Source organism: Cornus florida, unplaced genomic scaffold (assembly GCF_030987335.1).
Source record: "Cornus florida cultivar Cherokee Brave unplaced genomic scaffold, ASM3098733v1 CherokeeBrave_3.0.0_Hap2_Chr10, whole genome shotgun sequence".
Lineage (NCBI taxonomy): Eukaryota > Viridiplantae > Streptophyta > Magnoliopsida > Cornales > Cornaceae > Cornus > Cornus florida.
In genome coordinates this window covers 35,312,748-35,334,707 of record NW_026775580.1, presented here as the reverse complement: position 1 = coordinate 35,334,707, position 21,960 = coordinate 35,312,748, and the positions used below count along the sequence as shown (strand labels likewise).

Here is a 21,960-nt window from a genome sequence, read left to right as displayed (position 1 = left end):
CAGATTGGGGCACAGACCATTTCCCCCGAACAATAATCATCATTTCTTTCCATTTCTTTTCAGAAGTAGGAAGGTCCATACATAGTCTCTGTTGAAGAGACGAGGTGAAAAAATAACAGCCAATCTCAGTTTGATGCCTAATAATGGTATAGTTGAATAACAAATCAGTAAGGTTCAGATCGATTCCCTCTAGCCTTCAGCGAACAAGAAGAGCAGAAATTATTCTAAAAAAATTAGGGTTTACTTGAAGAGGAGCAACCCCCAACTTATTGAAGACTAAGTGATAGAAGAGATGAAGGGGAAAACGAAGGGCATGGAGATGCCCAACGGATAAGAGTAACTCATTCTCACCGACGCCCTCACCAGAATAGAAATTGGCATCGGAAGGGTATTTGGCTATCTCTACCTCCTCGGGGATCTCAAATTCCTCCATCACGAAATCAAAAGAGAACTTGAGGCGACGGACCGATAAAATCATTTCTCTATCATCTTGGGTAAATATTTCCTCAGATCCAGAAATGGATTCCTCCGCCTAATGCGAAGAATCATCTCCTCTCACAGCAGAATCATTAGAAGCACCAACAGGGTTGGAAACTTTTGGGTGGGAGGTCTAATAAGAATAGGAGATGCCAAAGGAATGGTTTCAGAATCTATGTTCTCTATTTTGTCATGAACAAGTGAAGTATTCATAGTGTGGAATCAATTAGAGAAATGCACTAACCTGAGAAGAAGATGAAGCTACGAAACAAAATGATAACAGGAACGAACTTTTCGTCGGAATATCAATAGCCACTGTTAAACCGCCTTTTACAATTCCAGCAACTGTGTAAATTCAATTCCCTTCTAATTAGGGACCATTGCTGAATTTAGGAGGAAATTAGGGGTAAAGTGTGGAGGGAAAAATCCCCTTACCAATAAGAACCAACCACGTCAACGGATGAGTCACGACCTATTTCTTTTGGGCCACTAGACTTCTAAGGCCCAGTTTGATCAAGCCCAAAAGAATCATCATCAGCCCATCACAAGATCAGCCAAATCTACTCTTGATCAAACATACAGCCTGGATAAATATATTTTTATAATCCAAATCAATTATTCCCGAGATTTAGGGAGTTTCACATAGAAAGAGCTATATAAAGAAAGAGCCCTGCATAGAGGACCAAAAAAAAAAAAAATATACAAACAAACAAACAAACAAACCTCATATGGAATAAAATGTGGAAGGATAATGATGAAGAAACCGTGGAGGGCAAGCAAGGCAAGTCTTACCATAATTTTACAACCAAATCTTGTATAAATAGTGGCATGAGCCTACAATAAAATATATCAAAAATTCCCAATTTCTATTATACATTGTTTTTTATTGTTTTCATTGAGTGTGTTATTCTTATTCTTTGACTCATTAGAGTTAACGAATTTTTCACCTACAGATCTCATCCAAGAATGAGATAAATTATACGTGAATGAGGCAAGAAAAATATATATATAAATATATATTACACAACAATTAACATTTAACTCCATTGATGACCCAAGATCATGCAAAACTTAAATTGATTCATCTCCAGACCAAAAAAGTGAAATAAAATGATATCTTCAATTACAATCAAATTTACCTTAGGCTAGCCTTCAAAAAATACTCAAAATAAGTTCATTTATATTATGTTTGGTGGCACCGAACCAGCGCTTTGGATTTGGAAAAAATTTAGGTCATGTTCGGTTGCATAGAATTAGAACTTTGGAATTGAAATTAGTAAAATTTGAAAAAAAAAAAAAAAAAAAAAAAAAAAAAAAAAAAAAAAAAAAAAAACTTAGAAAATTAAATCAAAATTTCTCCAATTCCACCAATTTTAATTCTATGCAGCCGAACACAACCTTAGTACAAATTTTGAACTCAACTCCCTCTAATCCCAAATTCAAAGCACCGAATCGGTGCTCCAAACATAACATTAGTGTCAGATTAGGGCAGACAATTACAGAAGTACGCAGAATTTAAAGCAACCGCCCAATAATTTAACTTAAGATGGACTTATCCAGGTTCCATTCTAAGCCCACTAATCAAATTGAATCTCATTTCTGAGCATTAAACTAAGCATTAAGAAGACATTTCACAGTCTGGAGCAGCCATCTAATCCTTCCATATCAAGTTCTTCAGCAAATTAATGGATTACTTAGAAATTTCCTTTGGATTGGATTTGAGCTCAAATGCACTAAGGCAATGATCAAGTGGGTGGAGGTTTGCAAACCAAAGGACTATGGGGGTATTGGAATACCAAAACTTTACTCCCTCAACGGGATTTCTGTTTTAAAGCACATTTGGTATTTATTTAAAGATGAGGGGTAACCTCTCTGGTTTGATTGGGTTCACTCCAACTAAATCAAATGTCGTAGTTTTTGGACAATCAAACCTAGCCAACTGAGTTCTTCGAATTGGAAAATGTTGTTCAAGCTGCAAGGTTTGGCCAGGCCTTTCATCAAGCACCTGGTAGGTGATGGGAAAAGCATCTCACTGTGGTATGATTTCTAACTGCCTTTAGGCCCTCTCCATGGGAGAGTCAACGCTAATTTGATTACCAGCTCCAATTGGGGAGATAGGGCCAAGGTTAACACTCTTATCAGGCAATCCCAATAGAGAATCAACCGGACTTTTCAAGCCATTACCCCTACTGTTGGGATTTCTGAGGTACTGCCCACCATCAACATCAACTCATCAGATAGAGTTACTTGGACTATCTCCCCTAATGGCTCCTTCCACCTTAAGAGCACATATATTGCTCTCCTCCCTCCTAGCCCGAGGGTTAATTGGACACATGTCATTTGGTTCAAAAATCATATCCCAAGACATGCGTTTATCGCGTGGGTTGCTATCAATCATAGGTTGAAAATTAGGGACAAATCGAGATTCTCTAGAAGGATTTTTGACGAGAGATGCTCTCTGTGTTCTACAGAATACGAGAATCATGATCATATCTTCTTTAATTGCTTCTACTCCAACCAAGTGTGGCAATTCTTTCAAAATAAGTGTGGGATTTACACAGGTGAGCATGGTATTCAGGCCATTGCAAATTGGATAGCCAACCTGTGGGATCCAAGCTCAACTTCTACCAAAGCTATGGCATACAAGTTTTGTTTTGCCGGGTCAATTTATTACCTTTGGAAAGAAAGGAACAACAGAACTTTCTCTGGAAAGCGTTTGACAGTGAGTGATCTCAGCAAGTTGATTGATGATTGTGTTCGATGTAAGCTCGCAACCATCCAACATAGGGATTGTGCAACCTCGAGATCTGTCGCTGCTGATTGGAGCCTTCCGAGCTCAGTGATCAATGTCATACCTCCTTAGTTTGCTTTGGAATCTCTCTGTTGGTCTCTCCTATCGCCCCAACTTGCTACAATTTGATATGTAACGGCTCATTTGGGGTGGATGGATCCTGTTTTGGTTGGGTTTGATTGGCCCAGTGTTTTGCCCTTGGCCTTGGGCTGTGTTCTTGTTGGGCTCTGCCTTTGCTGTACAGATCTTCGTTTTTAATATATTTACTTACCCAAAAAAATATATCTAAAAGACTATAATCATTAACTGTGCAGTGCTTATATTATCTCTAAAAGTCATTTTTTTTCTTTGATACCTTTTTCAATTTATTTATTTATTTTTTTTGTGTGTGTGTGTGTGTGTGTGTGTGTGTGTGTGTGTGGTAAGTATAATTTTTTCAAACTTTGATAAGTTCTTTTCTTGATAGAAGTGGAAACTAATGTTCTTAATTTTTTTTTTCTTCATCTAGTTTTAAAAATTCACATTAAAAATGTAAGTTTTGCCGGAATTATGCATGTTCTTGTTCACCATTGTATACAAATTATAATTAATATTTGATAAATAGGTATTTGTAAATGGTAGGGATTGGTGATTGAAAAACAAACATACAGAAAGAGAAAGAAAAGAGATGGAAAGGAAAAAAAGCAAGCATACTAAAGAGATTTTTTCTTGAGAGAGTAGGAGAGATCAAATAAGAGAGAAAAAGAAAGAGACCTAGTTAAGGGATTAATGAATAAATAAAAGTGGAGCGCAATTTAACCAATTTTAGAGCGCAAATAACAGCTCCCTGTATAAAAATCAAAATAAATAAATAATAAAAAATAATAATTTGCGGCAATTGGTAGTTGGTTCAGATGGACACCACACCGAATCCATAGTCCCCCAAAGAAGAGGTCAGATTTTTAAAAGAGGGACCAAAAGATGGTGAAAAAAAGGGTAACAGGTGGAAATCAAGAAATGCGGAAAATGTGAGGGACTGAATAATAAATAAATAAATAAATAAATAAAATGCTTGCTTAGCATTGTTATATATATATAGCTACTACTACGTCCATTAACCCAAATTACAATCACAATCTCTTTTTGGTAACTGAATCTTTCCTTTTCTCGCAATGCTCATGGAGACAATGCGAACACCCTCTCTTCCTCTTCTTCTTCTGTTGTCTCTCTTCTTGTTAGGTAAAACCATATATATATATATATATATATATATATATATATATATATACAGTATATGTATATGTATATCTAACTAGCTTCTGTTACTTAATTGTAACTCCTGGGAAGATTCTTGATTAATTAATGCCTGTTTAATTATGGGTTTATGAATATAATGCAGTGGATCTTCTGAACTTTTAGTAATTACTACATTGAGTTTTTTTTTTTTTCCCCTACTTTCCTTGATTTTCTTAGCAGCCAAACGATAATTGAAGATTTATATACTGTTCAAGTAAATGTTTTGATCTGACCCACATCATTTAATAACACAATTGCAGGGATTGCAGATTCGGCAACAATCTTCACGCTTGAAAATCACTGCAGCTACACAGTTTGGCCCGGAACATTATCCGGCAACGGAGCCGCCGTCCTCGGCGACGGTGGCTTCGCATTGCCTCCAAGCTCGTCGGTCCACTTCCCGGCACCACCGGGCTGGTCGGGCCGCTTCTGGGGCCGAACTGGGTGCAAATTCGACGACTCCGGCAACGGCAATTGCACCACCGGCGACTGCAATGCACTCCAGTGCACCGGCGGTGGAGCTCCACCGGCCACCCTGGTTGAATTCACCCTCGCCGGCGGCAGCATCAACAGCGACAAGGACTTCTACGACGTCAGTCTCGTGGACGGCTACAATGTGGGTATGAGCGTACGGCCGTCCGGCGGCACCGGCGACTGTCAGCACGCCGGTTGCGTCACGGACCTCAACGGGAACTGCCCGCCGGAGTTGAGGGTCATGGATTCGGGTTCAGTTGTGGCTTGCAAGAGCGCATGTGCTGCATTTAACGCGCCGGAATTCTGTTGCACCGGCGATCACTCGACGCCGGCGACATGTTCGCCGAATCAGTACTCGGAGATGTTCAAGAATGCGTGCCCGACGGCCTATAGTTATGCTTATGATGATGCTTCAAGTATTTGTACTTGTTCCGGGTCGGATTACTTGATCACCTTCTGTCCAACCGGGTCATGATTTGATGTTATTATGCATTGTTCCTAGAATTGTTTTTAACATATATATATATATATATATATATATATATATATATATATTTTTTTTTTTCTGATTGTTAAGTAATCAATAACATTTAGGTTGGTTTGGTGCGAAATTTACAGGAAGGGAAATAAATTTTTATATTGAAAAAACAAGTATTTTCATGCAATCGAACATAATATGAATGTAATTTGGATCAACTTCAAGCAAAATATGTCATGACGTACTTCATGGTTCAGAGATTCAGTAGAACTTGTTATTGGTTCTTAGCATGTTGAGTCAAAGGCCCATATAGCATTTGGTTATCAAGAATGTTACCCAGAAATATGACCACCATTCTCATATGTACAGAGAAATATATTTAATTTAATTACAGCAAGCTACGGAAATATATTTAATTTAATTACCAGCTCTAAATTTCTAATACCATACCATTTCTATAAGAAGTTTAATTTATCATCTCATCCAAGAATGAGATGAATTATATGCGAATGAGGCAAGAAAATATATATATATATATAGTACACAACAATCAACATTTAACTCCATTGATGACCCAAGATCATGCAACGCTTACATTGATGCATCTCCAGACCAAAAAAGTGAAACAAAATGCTATCTTCGATTACAATCAAATTTACCTTAGGCTAGCCTTCAAAAAAAATACTCAAAAGAAGTTTATTTATATTATGTTTGGTGACTCTGAATCGATACTTTGAATTTGAAATTGGAAAAAATTTAGACTATGGTTGTATGAAATTAAAACTTTGTATTAGCTTCATTTTCCGAAAAAAAAGAATTGAGACTTTGTAATTAAAATTAGTAAAATTTAAAATTTAAAAAAATAATAAAAAATAAATAAATATACCAAAATTTTATCCAATTCTACTAATTTCAATTCCAAGAGTCCAATTTCATGCAGCCGAACACAACCTTGGTTCAAATTTTGAACTAAATCCCCTCCAATCCCAAATTCAAAGCACCGAATCGGTACTCCAAACATAACATTAGTGTCAGTTTAGGGCAACAATTACAGAAGCAAGCAGAATTTAAAGCAACTGACCAATAATTTAACTTAACATGGATTCATCCAGGTTCCATTCTAAGCCCACTGATCAAATTGAATCTCATTTCTGAGCATTAAATCAAACATTAAGAAGACACTTCACAGTAAAAGTTTCATCACTCAGTTACTTTTGACATGACTAAATCTGAGACAGATGACCGATGTATCGAGTTAAAAAGAAAGTGATATATAACCTGACAAAATCTGGACCACTGTAAAAAAATTACAGTAACTTTGCATGCAAAGTATTCCTTTCCCAATCATTAAGTCCTTGGACTGGGCAGAAGCAAAAACATAAAAATCACTGGAAGGACTTGAATCAGTCAATAGACAACAATAAGCAGCATCTGATTTTAGTAACTTCTCCCCCAGTAGGTCCACTTCTTTGCAGGCTTACCAGAAGCAAAGCAAGGTGTCCCTGCATAAGAGTTCAATTCAAGTTTCAAAACAGGAAGCAATCTCATATTTTGCAATCATTCCGAGCTTTAAAAGAATTAGGGGAAAAAATGAGAGAGAGAGAGCGAGAGAGAGAGAGAGAGAGAGAGAGAGAGAGAGAGCCACCAATAATTACAGTAACCAATGGTTCCAAGGATCCTAGACATCGTTCCAAGGTGGTCTTTTTTGGTGTTTTGTGTGTGCGCGCATGTGAAAATGGGGCGGGAACGGATTCTTTGAATTTTTCTCAGGACAGAGATGGGACTGCTTATAAAAACCCAGGACGGGTTTTAATGAGGATGGGATGTAATATTCTTTAACAGGGCAGAGTAGTGTTCATTCTAATCTGCCAAATCCCTACATTCAACTTGTATCAAAACACTCCTCGCACGCGCGTATGAGGTGGTATGATCCACAAACTCTTCAGAATGAACCTCTATTCTTATAAATAATCAAGGAGATCTCACCAAGAAGCCACATCGCCAAAGACGCCTCTAAAAATCATTCCGTGCTAGTTGCACTTCTCCACAGGGATTCCTTTAGACAGTCCTTGATTTATTTGTTAGGTTTTTGTCTTGGTCAGTTGAACACCAAGGGACACACACACTCCTACGCAGATGCTATGAACGTGTCCGACACGTGTCAAAAACTGAATGTGTCCATAATTTATAAGCAAAAAACTTAATTTGAGACATGTAACCTAACACTTAAAAACTTAACTTGTATCAAAATATGTTTCTACATAAAAATATACATATATATGTATATATTATACATAAACACACACTACAAGTATATATGTTGTGTCTTGTTATTGTATGTTTTTCCCTATTCAAGGGATGCTTACAATTATTAAATGATTTCAAAGCTCCACATTCATGTTAATAAAGAGCATATTTACTTGTTGCATAAAAAATATTTTTATATGAAAAATATATATTTTATTGTCGGGCCCTTGCCGTCCCATTTGCTTGTCAACCTGCTGTGTCACTGTCCCATGTCTATTTCCATGATTCTTAGGTGAATGTATCTGTTCTCTCAATTTTTAACCAACCCTGCAGCAAGTGTGCAATGTGGTGGTGGTAGTGAAGATGCTTTAAGTTTCTATAAAGCTAAGACAATTACCTGAAGGGAGTTCGGGTTGGTCAAAGGGAGAGCAAAGTGTTTTAGCTGCTCCCGTCTCACCCTTTGTTCTTGCTTTCACGTCCTTTTCTACTTCCTGTAGACAACAAGGCACAGATAACAGTACTAAGAGACTAAGAGACTCAACAAATATCAAAACATGAGGAAATAATTGATATGTACAAGAAGTAAAATGGAACAGTTTAAAGATATATGATTAATATAAATAACAAATATAAACACAAAATTTTGACAAACAAAGAAAATATCTATCAGTTAAGACAAAAGTGATTGGTTGGAAACAAAAACCAAAATATTAACCAACATAGCAACCAACTGTCAAGAAAATGGAAGCCTACTCACTGATGTAATAGTAATTAAAATGTTTGGCATAATATTAAATTAAAATAAATACCACACCTCTTCATCACACCAAGGAGCTAATATCATTTTCTTTTGGCCAAGTGCTTCCACAAATTCATCCCATGTCTTTATAACCTTAATACAAGCATCTCGTTTTAGCTTTGCAGCGTCAAACAGACTTTGTTGAATGTCAGCTAACATGTCATTTATTTGATCCACTAACTTGTCCACGGGAATGTCCACCTTGGCTGAATTGTCACGGCGAACGGCACGAACCTGTAAACCAAAATCATAACATTCCCATCTCCTCCAATGAATCAACAAAAGAATTTATACCAAAACCATGTGTACTACCATCTAGCAACAAATCAGAATAATCCAGGATCATTATCAGAAGTAAAATATCATTAACTATTAAAAAAATCCCAGATTGTGAAGTTTTGATGGGATTAACTGAAATTCTAAATTAACCAAATTGAGAATACAGTAGAATATTCATTTTCTACTGATTGGCTAAATTGGTTCATCAAAACCCTCATCAGAAAGGATCATGCAAAGACCAAAATAACTTAAATGAAGTCAGTAAAGGAAACAAATGTGTTTAGTAGTTTTTTGTCCCCGCATAATTCGTTAGAAGTTTAAATAATCTGACACTAAATTTGAGAATTTTGATGTAATGTCCAAATCTAATTCATGTTTTCTCCCATCATTTGTGGTATTCCATGGTTGGTAATACCTTGGGGACTTTTGGTTATTTGAAAGAAAGAGAGGAACATCTTTTTCGTGCCGACCCTCTTCCTATATATTGGGGGGACTGAATGAAATCACACGAGTTCAGGGAATTTCAGCTTGTATGTGTGTTCAATTATGGAATATTGAAAAGGATCAAATTATATGAATCTATACGGAAAAAGCAAAAAAAAAAATATATTACTACAATTCTTCTTCATTCTCGGATAACTGCAATAATCTCTCATCAATCTGGCCAAGATGAAAAACAATTGTTCCAAGCTGTAAACATTATTGGTCTTTATGCTGTTCAGGGATGCAAAGAATGCAACAACTAACAAAAGCAATTTATATATATAACATAACTCAGATATTCAACCATTCCTTAAACCCAAACCTCATCAGTCTAGTGACCTGATCCTGGCCCAAAAAATCCTCGGTAGAGCAAGGATGTGCTAGGCTTGATTAGTATAGCTCATTCTAGAACATGTTAAATCAATTTAAGATAAAAATAATAACAATAACAATAATAACATCTTTAATATAGGATTTTATTAGGCATGCAGGCTGAGAAATTTTTGTCACTCGGATCCAAAATACTTGCAATGAAAACTTCCAAACATCATGCTAAAACAGTAGAGCGAAGTTGGTTTTCAACCCATTGGCATCCCTTGCTAATAGAACATAAGGGGGTAAAGTTGATTCTTGAGGTATGGAAATAAATAATCAAAAGACGCAACAATAAGGAAAGAACAAACTTACTTGATTATTAGCCATGTCTTTTGGCCCAATTTCAATCCTCAATGGAACACCTTTCATTTCCCAATGGGAGTACTTCCAACCAGGTGAATAGTTATCTCTTAAATCTGCCTCAACGCGTAAACCAGCTCCACTTAAAGTATTCACGGTTTTCGAGCAGGCATCTAAAATGGCTTGTGTGTCAGCATCTTTGTAAGGCACTGGAACCACAATAACCTGAGTCGATGCCACTTTAGGTGGCAGAACTAAGCCCTTGTCGTCCCCATGAACCATCACCATCACCCCAATCTGAATTTAGACAACAAAGAGCACAAAACAGCAACAAACTTCTTAGAATTTTTTCGTTTATACAACAATCTTGTGCACATAGTTGATCTTACAAACTTCTTTCACTGAATCAAAAGGCCACAAAGATGCATGAACTAATTTTAATGGTGATCTTCCTAAATGGTGGTTGACAGGTTGTCATGCATGTTTATATTTATGAATACCCACATGCACAGGCCTGCACACGCATACAAGACAATATAGAGAGAGGAAAAAACTGAAACCATCTCAGAAAACATAAATTTTCAAAAATTTATGGAACTTTTCTTAACAAGAAGAAAAAAGGTATAATAAAAAACTTATTGTTGACAGGTTTAATTACATTTAATTTTTCAAAAATCTAAAAAAACAAAAGCCGCCGGCCTGTACCACCATCCAAATTTGCTGTAGTTTGGTTCAAAATTATAGAAAGTTAATTAACCCCTTCAGGAAGTATATTTAGTACCGCAATATATATTTATTTTAGTCTTTTGAATTAACAGTTATATAATTTTATACATTCAGTATTTTTAGTGCATGTTAACACTGAAAACTGACAAGAAATATCCAGAGGTATAAGTCTCTCCTTGGGGGAGGGTGAAGAGCTAGCTCATGGTTTCTCACAAGAAGGAATCTAAAAAGGTCTAACGCAGTGCACAAGGATCCCGCCATTGCAGGGTCTGAGGACGGTTAAATGTACACAGCCTTACCTCCACATGCAGGGACGGTTAAATGTACACAGCCTTACCTCCACATGCAGAGAAATTGTTTCCCATTTCAAACCCATGATTTCCAGGTCACAATGGAGCAAACCTTACCATTGCTCCAAGGCCCGCACTCTCTCACAAGACGGAATCTATAAGTGAAATCTTTTTTGATGCATGTGAATGCCACAACTGACAAGAAATATTCCAAAACATAAATCTTGAATTTCTACATGTACAAAAATAAATTACCGTGCGAGTACTGTATGCCCAAGAATTTTGCCAAACCTTCTCCTTTTCCCCCTTCTCATTCTCAAAATCGATCTCAAACATTTTAGCAAAATTTTGGCCCAAACAATGTGATGTGGCACCTTGTATTCCTCGACCAGTGTTTGGTATAAATGCCTGGCAAACAGTAATAAAGTATAAGATAAATATACACAAACACATGACAGGAAAGGCTAAATTGTAAAATGTGCAACAAATAAAATTAAAGCCACAAAGTACCTCAACACTAGTTGTGTAAAGGCCACCAGCAAATTTCTCCAGCTCACTCTTTTTACCTTCCACAACTGGTACTGCCAAATACTCTTCATATATTCGTCTATATAGCTCCAATATCTCAAGGACCTAAAATCAGGATGAATATTTGCATACCAAGATACCAAGACAGAAAGTAAGGCCTTACATTTCTCTTTTCCTTTTTTCCAAACCAAAAAAAAAAAAAATTGATAATAATAAATAAATAAATAAGACAGAAAGTAAGGCCATGAAATTTCTAACATGCCTTAAAATAAAAATATGCAACACTAACAAATATAAAATGGGCACAAATTCTGCATGCAACAATCAATATCAATAGTGCTTTAAGAAATTGGAAAGACACAACATGTCAAATACTCCACAAATCAAACAAGAAGACTAATAGAAAAATACAAGAAACAATATGTGAAACACAATAATAATGAAGCGCCAACAGTCCAAGGCAAAAGTACAAGTGTAAACATGAGCAATTCCATACCTCTGCATCTGCCTCTTCCTTTGTAGCAAATGCAGTATGCCCTTCCTGCCACAGAAACTCCCGACTCCTAAAAGAGCAAAAGCACATATGGCTAGAATAAATATTGCATATTATTTGAAAAAGGCAACAATTAGGGGAAAAAAATCCAGATATGCACAAATAAGTATATTTTAAGTGAGTATTCAGACAAAAAAACTGCCCTTCAGGAAATCCCCAAAAACACATGAACTCATCAGAAAAGCATAATCAACGCAGAATACAATCTCCCTTTCATATCAATGAACAGAGAAAGGCAAGACCATTTCTTCAAATATTGATTAAATGCTTCATTCAAAGTAAAGCTTGGTTATTACATAACCTTTACACAGAATTAACAGATTTCAATCATTTGCAAAAGAAGATACTTGATTTGATCAAAGCCACCTGAAAACTACACAAGACAAGGGAGGGAGGCCCCAGGATAACTACAAAATCATAATAAAAAAACAAAAGATAGTATCACTTACCAAAGAATAAGAACACAATATTTGCGTTCATTCTCACTCAAAACCAACAGATATATATGTGGACAAGTTAAAGCACAACCACATGGAGTCCAAAGGAAGAAGCAGCATAGATATGACTGACTGGAACACGCTAAAGATTTAAATGTCATCATTTGCCAGGATTTGCGTCCTGGACCAAATTATACATTCTTTATGCTGACATGAAACAGAAAGGACCAAGTTACAACAGGGTCCAATCTATTAGATAATGTGAAGCTCAAGATTCTATTCTTCTTTCTGTAGCTAGGCAAGTTTTTCTTTTGATTCGTTGTTTTTAAGGACTCAGAAGTCAACAATGGGCTACAGCAAGAAAATAGCCCTCTTTCGTCCCTTAATAGCCCCCCAACCTGATGAAGGCAGGATTTGATCCCAAATTCCTGGTACAACCAAAATGAGGTCTTTAACCCTCCTTCACATGCATTAGATTCATTTTTTGAAGGTTCCAGCTTACATGGTATCCAATCCCGCCATCATCAGGGTCATGGGCATTATGGCTAAGGGAGAGGCCTGAGAGGCCTGCTCCATTGTGTAGGCAATCCATTCGACCAAAGATTCCATATTTCTAAACGTGAAAGAAAAAAGATATTCTTTTCACAAGTCACTAATAAGTAATTTTGTTACTTTTGTCATTTAAGGTTTTTTTTAAAGCTGGTAGTATTAATGGTACATTATTTGGTTTAATTCAAGGATCTGATGAAATTTTACAGTGAACTTATGGCGCCAACTACACATATAAATCAGCCAGGAATCCTTTTTTCTGTCCATGTAACATAAGATGTGACATCCTTTGATGTTAGAATAACTAGACTAAGTAGTGGAAAAATACATCTACTGCATCAGAGTAAAATGTTGAAAGCAAGCCTTCCATAAACATACCCACGGGATATAACAAAAGTAAAAAAATATCACTCCGGCTGACTAGTCTGAGTGAGTTAGTCAACTAAGTTTGAAAAAGATTTCTTTTGTATTCTAAATTTCAACTGAACCACGCTTATGATCCTATTTGACCAATCAATTAATTTCATATGGTAAATCCAGAGAAAGAATTCAGATGCTTGATTAGGTTCTATTTCATAAATAAGTTACTTACGAAGCTTCATTGTCCCATGGAAGGTGTAGCATTGGTCAAATCCTTTTACAAAAACAGCACGTAGAATTTTGATTTTAGTCAAATAGGAGCTTTATGGTTAAGGTCTTCTAAATTGTTCTTTTTACAATTAGACTTATGAGTGCTAAACTTTGATATATCCCAGCTTGATTACAAATTCTTCAACTAATGATCTGTTCAATTTGATTGATTATGAAGGACAACAATTCGTCCTCTTATTATCAATAAATCTGACATTGCCTCCCAAATCCATCACATGCCTCTTTCGCAAGAGGTGGTTGAAGGTGGCAAATCTCAAGTCTTCACAAAAGCATGAAAGGTGACTTGTTTACTCTTATATGGGACATTTGGACAGAGTACAGCCGGATAATTGTTTTTTAGTGTGCATAGCTGTGTAAAAAAACATAACCTCAACTCCAATTTGTTTTCTTATAAATCAACTTCTTTGGAAGCTAAGGACTCTTCCTGCATTACAAGGGTGCAAGTCTTTGTGGTGGTAAACCATGAGTTCCTCTATCAGATCATTCAATTTATACTGGCATGCATGGTATCGCCCAACATTTTTCCTCTCTCTACAAAATTATTATCAAAAGCTTAAGAAAGGAATCCACCTTAGCACAAAAACAGTTTCCCGTGCCAATAAAGGCAAAACAAGAATCACAACAACAGAATAAAGTAAAGAGAAGCTGATAACATATTGTCATAGAAAACTAGTTTGCACCATCAAGTGTCAATAGAAAAATCAAACCGAACAAATGAAAATCAAAATGTCCATAAGAGACTACCGAATGAAAGGAGTAGGATGGCTGAACTCCCATCGTACAACATTGCACCACTGGTTTAGCTTTAAAGGTAAGTCACGGTGTCCCCTTATCCACTTTGAGTAATATGGATACATAACGGTCTCACTTGTGGGACGGATAGCAATAGGCACTTCTAATTCAGATTGTCCAGATTTTGTGACCCATGCAACCTAAGTAAAAATAAAAAATAAAATAAAAAAATGAAGGGGAAAAAAACCAATATTGTTGAGGTCAGCAAGAACAAAGTTTAGCACTACTCTAGAACTTATGCCAACGCAAAACACCAGAAAGCAAATGCAACAAATATGATAAATTCCACATTTATATACATTTAACCGCTTAATCTCAAATACAGAAATAGGAAAAATGAATTAAAAAATTTAAAAACTAAAGAATAAGGTAATGTGAATGTAGTGCAAATCAGAGTTACTACTTTGATTGTTGAAAACAATTCTTTAACATTAGTAACAAACTTGAAATTTTCAAAAAAGAACCAAAAAAAAAAAAAAAGGAAAGAATAAAAATCTCAATAAACCTAAAGATTTGCCAGAGGGTGAAAAGTAGTACAAACACAAAACAATAAAATAAAACCCTTCCTATGAGTAATAAGGACCTTGTGTTGGATGCATCATGATGACATATGACTACTCACCTCTGGAGCAAACCCCTCAATGTGATCCTTTTCTTTCTGCAGGACAACTGGTGATACAAAAAGAGGGAAGTAGCAATTTTTTATTTTCATCTTCTTTATTTCTGGATCAAAAAAAGCCTGCACTCACAGCAACAGAAAATTGAAAGACATAACAAGAGAGAAATTGAGTAAGGGGATTAGAGCAAGAATGAAGCCTGCCTCGCATATAGGTAGTTTTGAATATCAAGAAAAGTGCATAATACGAAATTAAGTTGACTAGATATTACAATAACATAAACTTCCCAACCACATAGCAACCAACCCAAAGAAGCAACCAAATGATGCTCAGATCCCAGATACTCGAGAAATTGGGTTCCTAAAACCATTCAAAGCACCTCACCTTCTTTGTTTTAACACCAATCCGTCCCTCTACGTGGACTATAAATACAAAAACAAATAACAAATAACAAAAACAATACCAATTCTATGTAAGTTATTAAATCATAAATAGGCATTCAGCAACGTGCTTCTACATGGATTATAAAAACAAAAACAGTCATTCTACATAAATTATTAAACCATAAATAGCCATTCAGCAATGTACTTCTCAGCGTTAAGCGGTGACAATGCTCTAAACAAATGAGTATATTCTATGAAACAGCAAACATTTTTATCAAGCTTGATGCAAAGGAGTATCTATAAGCCAAAACAATAATCTTGAGAACATAGAAATAGATCTAATGTTAAACTTATGGGTCAGACATTGGGTATCTGAACAAAAAACCAATAGTAGAACCCACAGTAGATAATTTTGGGTGAATGGGCAAAATTGTATATCTAGGGATTGTCTTTTGGATTTTGTGGATAGCATGAAGTTATAGTGACGCTATGGCAGCTTGTGTATCCTTTTGGGACCGCTCCCCTTTTGAGCGCCTTCTATGAATAACTTATCAAAAATTAATAATAATACCTAGATGATTTGAAAATTTCAAAGAAGAGAAATGTTGAGAACAACAGAATAAGAATCTTCACAGTAGACAAGCATTTACCTGCATGGTTTCCCATATAGACATTGTCCACGGCCTTAATATATAACAACCAGAGATATCATAGTATTCAATCATTTCACCACTAACAACCACCTGCAAGAAGGACCAAACACATAAAACATCGACATAAGTAATTTATTAAATATGTCCTGAGAACATATGAAAATGAAAAGAAACCCTGTAGGGTGGAATGAATTATGCACTTCCACAGCTTCCTAAATAAAGAATGGATTGTAAATTTGTAATACAAGGCACAATCAGGATAAGATTTTGAAACAACTTATTCCCTTTTGACACAAATAAGCTAAAAAGCCTAAAATCAGCAACAGAATGAATATCAGAACATCACAAATGCATGACCAATTGACCACTATTAAGAACAACGCAGTCACTATTGACAGCAGCTGGTTCCACCACAATCTTTTCTTAGGTAATAGTGTATGTCTCACATGGACACTTGAAATTGTGTCAAGTACAATGTCAGACACAACATAACATGGATCTATAAGATATGTCCAACAAACAGCAATTGCCAAACATTTTCCCAATAAGTTTCTCCGACTAAAGGAAGAGATGAAAATACTTCTAGTTTGCTAAAATCCCTCACTATAAATTCTTTATTGACATTAGTATTTTGGAAAACGAGCAAAGCTGACACGGGAACCACACTGCCTTAGATGTTCAGATATTCAATCCATTCTTACCAAAGCATTGAAGAAGAATATTGAAAGACTTCAAATTGTAATCATGTCTCCATGTTGTACAATATTAAAGATTTGGTGGATCACATGCCCAGATGCATATTTTCATCCAACAACCATAACCAAAGAAAAATGCTTTGTATATAATTTATCATACATATAAGTGCTTCTGCTTTGCCACCAAATCTAAAAGGGGGTTGTTTATGATTTCTATTTTAAAATAAAATTAAAAACTTAAAAATAAAAAAAAAATTAAATTAAATTAAATTAAAAGGTACCAAATGGTTCTCAATTAAGTTACAGTTAAGGGGTGTTAACTTGTTTCATTGCAAAAATTTGATGCCAAAAATTGAAATGCTGAATTTACTTAGAGACATAATTGATACCTCAGAGTACCACTCTCCGAAGTTCTCCTCCTTCTTGTAGGACAGCCCAAGCCTTGTCTCTTTTTTCACCTCCTTCTTCTTCCCACCTGAAAATTTTAAGATTTTATGCTCGGGTCAATGAGAACAAGACCATATTCAAACAATCAGATTAGAGAGTATGTGAGAGCCCAGATAAAGAACACTCACCGCCTTTAGCGTTGGCATTAGGTTTTTTAGCTTCCTTGGTGGCCATATCCTAAACAATTTATATCCTGAGGAGACACCCAATAACCCAAAATTAGATTTATCAATCACAACTCTTGACTGGAGTACTGCAGATATACTTCAAACTGCCTAATCACATTACACAGATATAATGATATACATACATACTTATATGAAAGTGTATATATATAATGCAGAGATCAACACAACAAAGTGCATAGGATAGTGGATTTATCATAAACTAGAGGGAAAAAAAATCAGAAAAAAAATGGAAAAATTAGAGCGTAACAGAGATAGTTGTTAAATAAAAGAAACAGAAATGAGAAATCAAATAAAGTGAAATTAAGAAACCTTCAAACTCTACAAAACAGATGGCAGTTGTAAAATGAAACATTGCAGATCGAACGCTAAAACAAAATAAAAATAAATAATATTCTCAACAGAAATATGCATAGAGAGAAACAATAAGCGTAAAACCAAAGCAACAACGGATAATTTTAATCATCAGATATGTAAATAACTCTAAATTGTCTCTTATTTTCTTTACTGGAAATACCTTTGCCGGCGATTGATGCCAACACTTTGAGAAGTCGTCGCCGAAGAGAGAGCGATAAAGAGAGAGGAGGCGATGAAGAGAGAAACAGCTCCGAGCTCACACTCGTAAATCTTGTAATATCTCTTTTCCATATTTGTCCCCGGCCTTTTATGCTATTTACATTTCAGTCCTTGTCTCTTTACCTGGCATTAACTAGGCCTAAAAAAAATTAAAAATAAAATAAACTTACCTAAAGATTCGATTCTTTACACATTGTCCAAATTCAAATGAAAAAAAAATAAAATAAAATAAAAAGAAAAAAGAACACTCAAATGGAAACACAAAATGAGTACATTTATAGAAATAAAAAAAAAATAAAAACACAGTAGATTTCATTTATTATTTTTCTGTAATGAATACTAAATATTATAACAATATATATATATATGTAATTAATAGTATATAATTGGAGCGGATCGGAGTAATATGCAAATTTTTATAGTTCGATTGAATTTTTATGCAATTGATTCAAAAGAGTTATGTAGCTGAGATTTTTCAATTTTTATGCAATTGAATTTTAATGCAATTGAGATTTTTTTTTATGGGATGTAGTGTTGGTATGCTATTTAGAGCAGTTATTAAAAAAATAATAAATAAACAAAGTTCAAAATACTATAAATTTAACAAGATGCGTGTTGTTTAATTACTTAATTTAACACTTAATGTTGAATAGACAAGATGCGTGTTGTTTAATTACTTAATTTAACACTTAATGTTGAATAGAGTTTATCCAATTAAGTGCGTTTGATAACTCAATTTAAGTATCATCGAAAATAGTAAGCCCTAATTTAAAATGATAAAATAAAATGATAAAATTTTAAGTAATAATATATCACTTATCACTAAATGTTGAAAATTTTAAATTTAAAAAGATATCAAAAAATATTTACTTTTTAATTACCACTCAAAAATTTCAGTACTAAAAATTCAACTCTTAAAACTTTCAATACTTATTTTTTAATTTTATAAAACAGGACAAAGTGTCTTGCAAAATTTTGATATTTAGAGCAATAATTTGTCAAAATTTTAGTAGGAGAAGGTATGCAAATAATTTTATAATTCAAACGGATTCTATGCAATATAAATATATACATATTTAAAATTAATTTCATATCACGATGCTAAAAAGTGTGGGAGTTGTATTTTTTGGTGTATGAGAATCCAATATAAATGTATACATATTTAAAATTAATTTCATATCATGATGCTAAAAAGTGTGGGAGTTGTATTTTTTGGTGTATGAATTATGTTTTTTGCCAATGACCCAAAAAAAATAATTAATTAGTTAATTAAAAATAAATAAATAAATAAAAATTAAATTAAATTATATCCATGATGCATGTGATATCATGTGATCCTTATCTCATCCATCATTTGTTTATTTTCCACTCCCTCTTTCAATTATTTAAAATCATCACGAATCACCCACAATGTTGTGTTGTTGGAACTTTAGAGAAAGTCAAATATACCAAATAATATGTAATAAAAAAGACCAGCGGAGTGTTTGGCATAGTATAAATTTTGTGGGCGACTCGTGTGACTGAGTTCTTGTGAGATACCAAATTTGCAATCACTTTGTTAACAAGTGACAGGGCATAAAAAATAATATTAATCAAATAAATAAATAAATTTTTACAGTCAATTTTAATCCAGTCCAAATATATATTAATCATATTAGTTCACCCAAAAAATATTAACCCACCCAATTAATAATTTTTGAATATGTTGGTTCATAATTATTCTACAAGCTTACATTTGGAATTGAGTAGAAAAGAGAATAAAGAAGAAAATGGCTTTAATTCCATCATAATATAAGAATTGCAACTTTCTAAGAGAATAAGGGGAATAAGATGCTTTTAACTAACTTAGCTGGAAAGATATATAAAGAACATTCAGGAAAAAAAAAAAGAAATATATATATATATATATATATAAAGAAGGAAATTACTTTCTAGTTAATTCCATCAAACGATAAGAATTTTAACTTTTGAAGAGCATAAGATGCTTAATTAACTGTGGTGGAAGATAATAAAGAAGAAAATTACTTTCTAGTCAATTCCATGAGAGTGAGTTAATTCTATCTAATTGTAACTTTTTCAGAGAATAAGATGCTTTTAATTAATTTTGGTGGGATTGAGGATTCCAATCTGAATTGGAAAAAATCTATACATATTCATCTTTTATGCATATGCACACACTCACGTTTTGTTTTTGGGCCAATTACATTTTTGTCCCTACCCCTTTAAAGAACATACCATCTCCCCTAGTTCGAGGTGAGTCAAATTTGTTACGAATGTTAAGGCCTTACTTAGTTTGTAACTCTGGGAATAGTTTTTTGTTCTCAGAAAATTGAAAATTGAAAACTGTACAAAAAATTCTGCTTGATTCAATTTTCTGAAAACTCAGTTATAAATAGGCCTGTTTTCAGATAACTGTCTTTTTATTATTCTCTGAAAACTATTTTCTGTTATCTGAATTCTTAAGAACTATTTTCAGAATTACAAACCAAACAAGCCTTAACTCTCTCCAACTAATTTTCATACCAGTCACACAATCATCGAACATCTATATGTGGAGATTGATCATTCATCATTCAAGCACACAACACAATATGTTAGTCAATAATTGACTCTAGAGGGGGGGGGTGAATAGAGTCAATAACCAATGTTGTAATTTTAAAATTTTGTTTCCAACTAAATAGCATGCAATACACAATAAAAATATTCTAGCAATATAAGCACAATTAAAGAGTATAGAAATAGAGAATTGCAAACACTGACTCAGCAATTTAGCGAGGTTCGGAAGCTCCTACTCCTCAGCTCAAGGTCCTCCCTTGAGACTTTCCAAATCACTAAAGCTCCTCCTTAATGGTGGAGAGCAAACCTTCAACTTGAAGCAAGACTTTGCTTTTTTCTTTACTAGGAGAACACCATTCTCATTAGCCTTGCTTTTGGGTCACACTAATCCTTACAAGAATGTAGAGATATATGAAGATTACAATATTGTTTCTTTCTCTCTCTCTCTCTCTCTAGAGGATATTACAAGAATTAGTTTGACACTAGAGTAGAAGGATGAAATAAAATGAAGCTCTGGTCTTTTAAACTGATATAAGAGAAGGAATAAGAAGTAAATGCTCAGATCAGAATTTCAGACTCCTTTTAATGCTCTTAAATGCACTTGGATGATATTCTTTGATGATCTCTAAAAGAAGTTGTTTTGTTTGTAGCCCATCTATTTGTATTTGAAGAGATTTCGAGTTCAATAGAGCTGTTGTAGGTAGTTGGAAGCATTAAATCAAATTCTAGCCGTTGGAAGTTTGAATCTGCAGAGCTGCGACCAAACCGGTCGACGTATGGCATAAACCGGTCGACGTATCCTTTATCAAACCGGTCGACGTATGCCACTTACCGGTCGACGTATATGTTGAGTTCCTGAGATTTCAGTACTGCCTAGATACCGGTCGACGTATGTGCAAACCGGTCGACGTATGAGTTGATCTTTGAATTTCGCCTCTGAATACATACCGGTAGACGTATGGCATGAACCGGTCGACGTATATGAGCTTCTCATCGAATTTGGCTACTGCATAGATACCGGTCGACGTATGCTTCAAATCGGTCGACGTATATGAGTTGATCTTTGAATTTTGCCTCTGAATACATACCGGTCGACGTATGGCATGAACCGGTAGACGTATGGCATGTTGTTCTTTGAATTTTTGCCTCTGCCTTGTAGAACATTTGCATTCTCTTGTTTTTGCATCCTCTTGTGTGTTAGTTAACCATATTCTTTATATAATGTTTGCAGCCTCTTTATGTTTCAGGAATGTGCATCTGAGTCAATATGATGGCATGAAGATTCTTTCATTTCTTCAATTAAGAAGCATTTATTTCCTTGCATTTTAACTCAGTTGAAATATT

General features: G+C 34.7%; 2 protein-coding genes across 2 annotated transcripts; one reads left to right on the top strand and one right to left on the bottom strand.

Moving 5' to 3' along the window:
• The first annotated feature begins 3,112 nt into the window (after window positions 1-3,112).
• Window positions 3,113-5,492, top strand: LOC132277485 (pathogenesis-related thaumatin-like protein 3.5). The gene is made up of 2 exons (XM_059779337.1): window positions 3,113-3,239; window positions 4,804-5,492. The coding sequence occupies exons 1-2, from the start codon at window positions 3,113-3,115 to the stop codon at window positions 5,490-5,492; spliced, it is 816 nt and encodes a 271-aa protein (XP_059635320.1).
• A 1,133-nt stretch (window positions 5,493-6,625) lies between these two features.
• LOC132276073 (proline--tRNA ligase, cytoplasmic-like) lies at window positions 6,626-18,137 on the bottom strand. Its single transcript, XM_059777328.1, has 13 exons — window positions 18,002-18,137; window positions 17,428-17,492; window positions 17,242-17,327; window positions 16,155-16,247; window positions 15,127-15,243; window positions 14,457-14,644; window positions 12,019-12,085; window positions 11,505-11,627; window positions 11,250-11,402; window positions 9,991-10,275; window positions 8,557-8,775; window positions 8,140-8,233; window positions 6,626-6,997 (listed from the first exon to the last, which is right to left on the bottom strand). Exons 2-13 carry the CDS (start codon window positions 17,471-17,473, stop codon window positions 6,933-6,935), a joined length of 1,536 nt encoding a protein of 511 aa, XP_059633311.1. The 5' UTR covers window positions 17,474-17,492; window positions 18,002-18,137; the 3' UTR covers window positions 6,626-6,932.
• Between the last annotated feature and the right edge of the window lie 3,823 nt (window positions 18,138-21,960).